Source organism: Aplysia californica, unplaced genomic scaffold (genome assembly GCF_000002075.1).
Source record: "Aplysia californica isolate F4 #8 unplaced genomic scaffold, AplCal3.0 scaffold00112, whole genome shotgun sequence".
Classification (NCBI taxonomy): Eukaryota; Metazoa; Mollusca; class Gastropoda; order Aplysiida; family Aplysiidae; genus Aplysia; species Aplysia californica.
In genome coordinates this window covers 482,862-485,996 of record NW_004797382.1, presented here as the reverse complement: position 1 = coordinate 485,996, position 3,135 = coordinate 482,862, and the positions used below count along the sequence as shown (strand labels likewise).

The 3,135-nt window shown below is 49.0% G+C and overlaps 1 protein-coding gene across 1 annotated transcript in view; it reads left to right on the top strand.

Moving 5' to 3' along the window:
* LOC101848509 (protocadherin-11 X-linked) overlaps positions 1-2,794 on the top strand; it is a 74,576-nt gene extending 71,782 nt beyond the window's left edge. The window contains exons 4-5 of the mRNA XM_035969070.1: positions 99-704; positions 1,532-2,794. Of these exons, the coding sequence (XP_035824963.1) occupies positions 99-704; positions 1,532-2,794 (1,869 nt within the window). The remainder of the gene's footprint in view (positions 1-98; positions 705-1,531) is intronic.
* Positions 2,795-3,135: the final 341 nt, after the last annotated feature.

The following is a 3,135-nucleotide window of genomic DNA, read 5'->3' as shown; positions in this document are numbered from 1 at the left end:
CCCCCCCGCCGTGTCAAATGCACAAGATTCAGGCTAGTTACCCATGTCGGTTCGGAACCATAAGCAAGAATTTTCGTTTTCCTTCTCTTTCTCTACAGGCCTCCCAAGCTGTGCTAATCCTGAGTATTCTGGATGTGGGGAACACCGCGCCCCGGATCAGCATCACACCCGTGCCCAAACCGGAAGGCAGAGTTCTGCGCATCTCGGAGGCTTCCGCCGTGAAGACCGTGGTCGCCCACGTCCGCACAGACGACCGAGACACCGGACCCAACGGAATCGTGGACTGTCGGAGCGCCACTCAGGGGTTCAACATGCGGCGGTTTGAGGGCAGCGGCTTCCTGGTAGAGACCAGCGAGCCACTTGACCGTGAGACGTCGGAAGAAATCAACGTGACCATCATCTGCGACGATCGCGGGTCTCCAAAACTCTCGGCTTCCGGCTCCTTCATAATAAGGCTCATCGACTCCAACGATAACGCGCCTGTGTTCACGAGGAAGATCTACGAGGCTAACCTCACCGAGGGCAACAGGAGAGGGGATCACGTGCTGTTTGTCAAAGCTCACGACCGAGACATCAACGAGAACGCTGAGATTCACTACACCATCTCCATGAGCACTGCAGAGTCTTCGTCATCCTTCCTCATTGACAGCAGGACAGGAGAGATCACTGCAGGGGAGGAGTTTGACAGAGAGACTCTGTCACAGGTAAGGAAAAAATTCCACATACAAGAAAAGCATATGAATATTTAGTGTAGAATCTAATTGAAGAATTCAGTACTGAAAAAAAACAACCCCACCATAAACATTGCTGAAAGAATTACTCTAAATAAGAATAAAAGAACAGTCAATATTGAATGACGGAATCAAATTTTAATAACCTGTTCTTGTTTCAAAGGCGTCCTGTTGTCTCTCGTCTGGAAACAATACAAAACAAGCTGCCGCACTCTCAGTTAATGCAGCGATTTGAGAAGAGAATTCGTATCTAATTGAGAGAGGAATATGATCGTTCCTGGAACATTTCTGCCACTTTATAGGCTTTTTATGAGATCAAATAGGTCGGATCCGAAACTGATGACTCTAATGTCTATTAATGAGTGTAACATTTAGCCGACGATAAGGTCTCTGCCTTTGAGCTTCTTTCAAAGAGCCCTTAGTTTGTCTATTACAATATTATGTTGTCTTTGTACTAGTAGGCAATTTGCACTCTTTTATCTATATTATGGCTATTGCTTTTTTTAAAGAACAAAACTGTACCATGAATTTGTCTCTCACTTCGCTGTCACTAACAAACTATGAACCTGGCCTTTGAGTTACATCATTTGTTTGTCTTACTTTTGTCTTTGCCTTTTTGAACCCCCTCTGTTGTCTCACTCAAGCTAGTAGAAAATACTGTTGCTGTGCTTCTTCATTTCTTAAAAAAGTTTAACCCCCCCCCCCCCAAACCAAGCAAGTAGGCAAACAAACAGACAAACATTAAAACACTAAAACAATCAAAGAAATGTAACCCCTCACGTCCACCCACTCACTCCCAGGTTTCCTTCATGGTCCGTGCCGTGGACCGCGGACTGCCCCAGAGGACCGGCATGGCGTCCGTGGTGGTAGACATCAAGGACGTGAACGACAACTCGCCCTACTTCACCAGCTCCATGGAGTTCCAGATCGCCGAGAAGCTCCCGGCTAGCTCTCTCGTGGACAAACTTCTCGCCAGTGACAGAGACTCGGGGAAGAACGCCGAGGTGCATTTTTCCATCCCCAAAGAGTTCTTTAACCAGCCGGACTCCTCTATCCCGTTTGTCGTGCTGCCTTCTGGAATCATCCGAACTGGAGACATTCTGGATAAGGACAAGCAGTCTTTGTATAAGTTCCCTGTCCAGGTTACAGATAAGGGCCAGCCCTACAGGTCATCTACAGCGACTGTGACGATCCGGGTCATTGACTCGAACGATCATAAACCTAGATTCACTTTCCCCACCAGAGGTAACAACACAATCCGACTCAAACCCGATACTGCCCCGGGCACGACCATAGCGACACTCGAGGCTACTGATGACGACATAGGACGTAACGCCAGACTCAAGTACTACATCGTGTCTGGGAACAGGGAGAACGCCTTCACCATCCCCTTCCCCCGCTCGGGACAGATCATGCTGATGAAGGACCTCACGTCTCTAGAGGCCAGCGTGTTTCATCTCAACGTCTCCGTCCACGATCAGGGGATCCCCATGCTTCAAGCCGACGAGGTGCTCAAGATTCAGGTGGACTTCGTCAACGGGAGAGGAGTCGGAAGTCGACGAGGCGATGATGACGGTGGAGGGAATTCTACCAACGGTCTTTTCGGGGACGACGAGCTAAAATACATCATTATCGCTGGCGTCGTCGGTGGTGTCACTGTCGTTATCTCTGTTATTATCGTCACGGTTATCCTCGTTATACGCCGCCCGGACAACAACAACCGAAGTCCGACACCTGTGGGGGTTCAGGAACAAGGTGACGGGAGACACTTCGACAAACAGATGTGGCAGAGCGTGCCAGTAGATGACCTCACTCCCACCGACACGGAGGAGAAGAAGGTTGGAACCCTAAAAGGAGGGATGGACGGAGGAGGTGGAGGTGGAGGAGGAGGGCGCGGAGGTGGAGGAGGGGGAGGAGGAGGAGATCTGAAGAAGGCCAACGGAGGTATGAACTCCAACTACAACGGTGACCTCATGGATCCCCCGTACGGCCGGAAACACGCCGGGCCTGAGCCCTTCCTGGCTCAACCTCAACTCTACACCTTCAAGAAGGTGAGTACTTGATAGTCAGAGGTTTAATACACACACACACACACACACACACACACACAATAACACACACAATAACACACAATAACACACATACACACATGCATACACACATATACAAACATATACACATACACACAGACACACACACACAGACAAGCACATTCATATACACACATGCAAACACATGCGCACCAACAGACATAACACAATTGCAAACACACACCAATGCACTCATACATGCATTTGCCTATGAGGCGCACAAGAGCAGATACACACAAAATAAATGTTATACAATTAATGCTCGAGCGTACACGCTCATATGCACCCACGCGCACGCGTTGATAGTCATACAT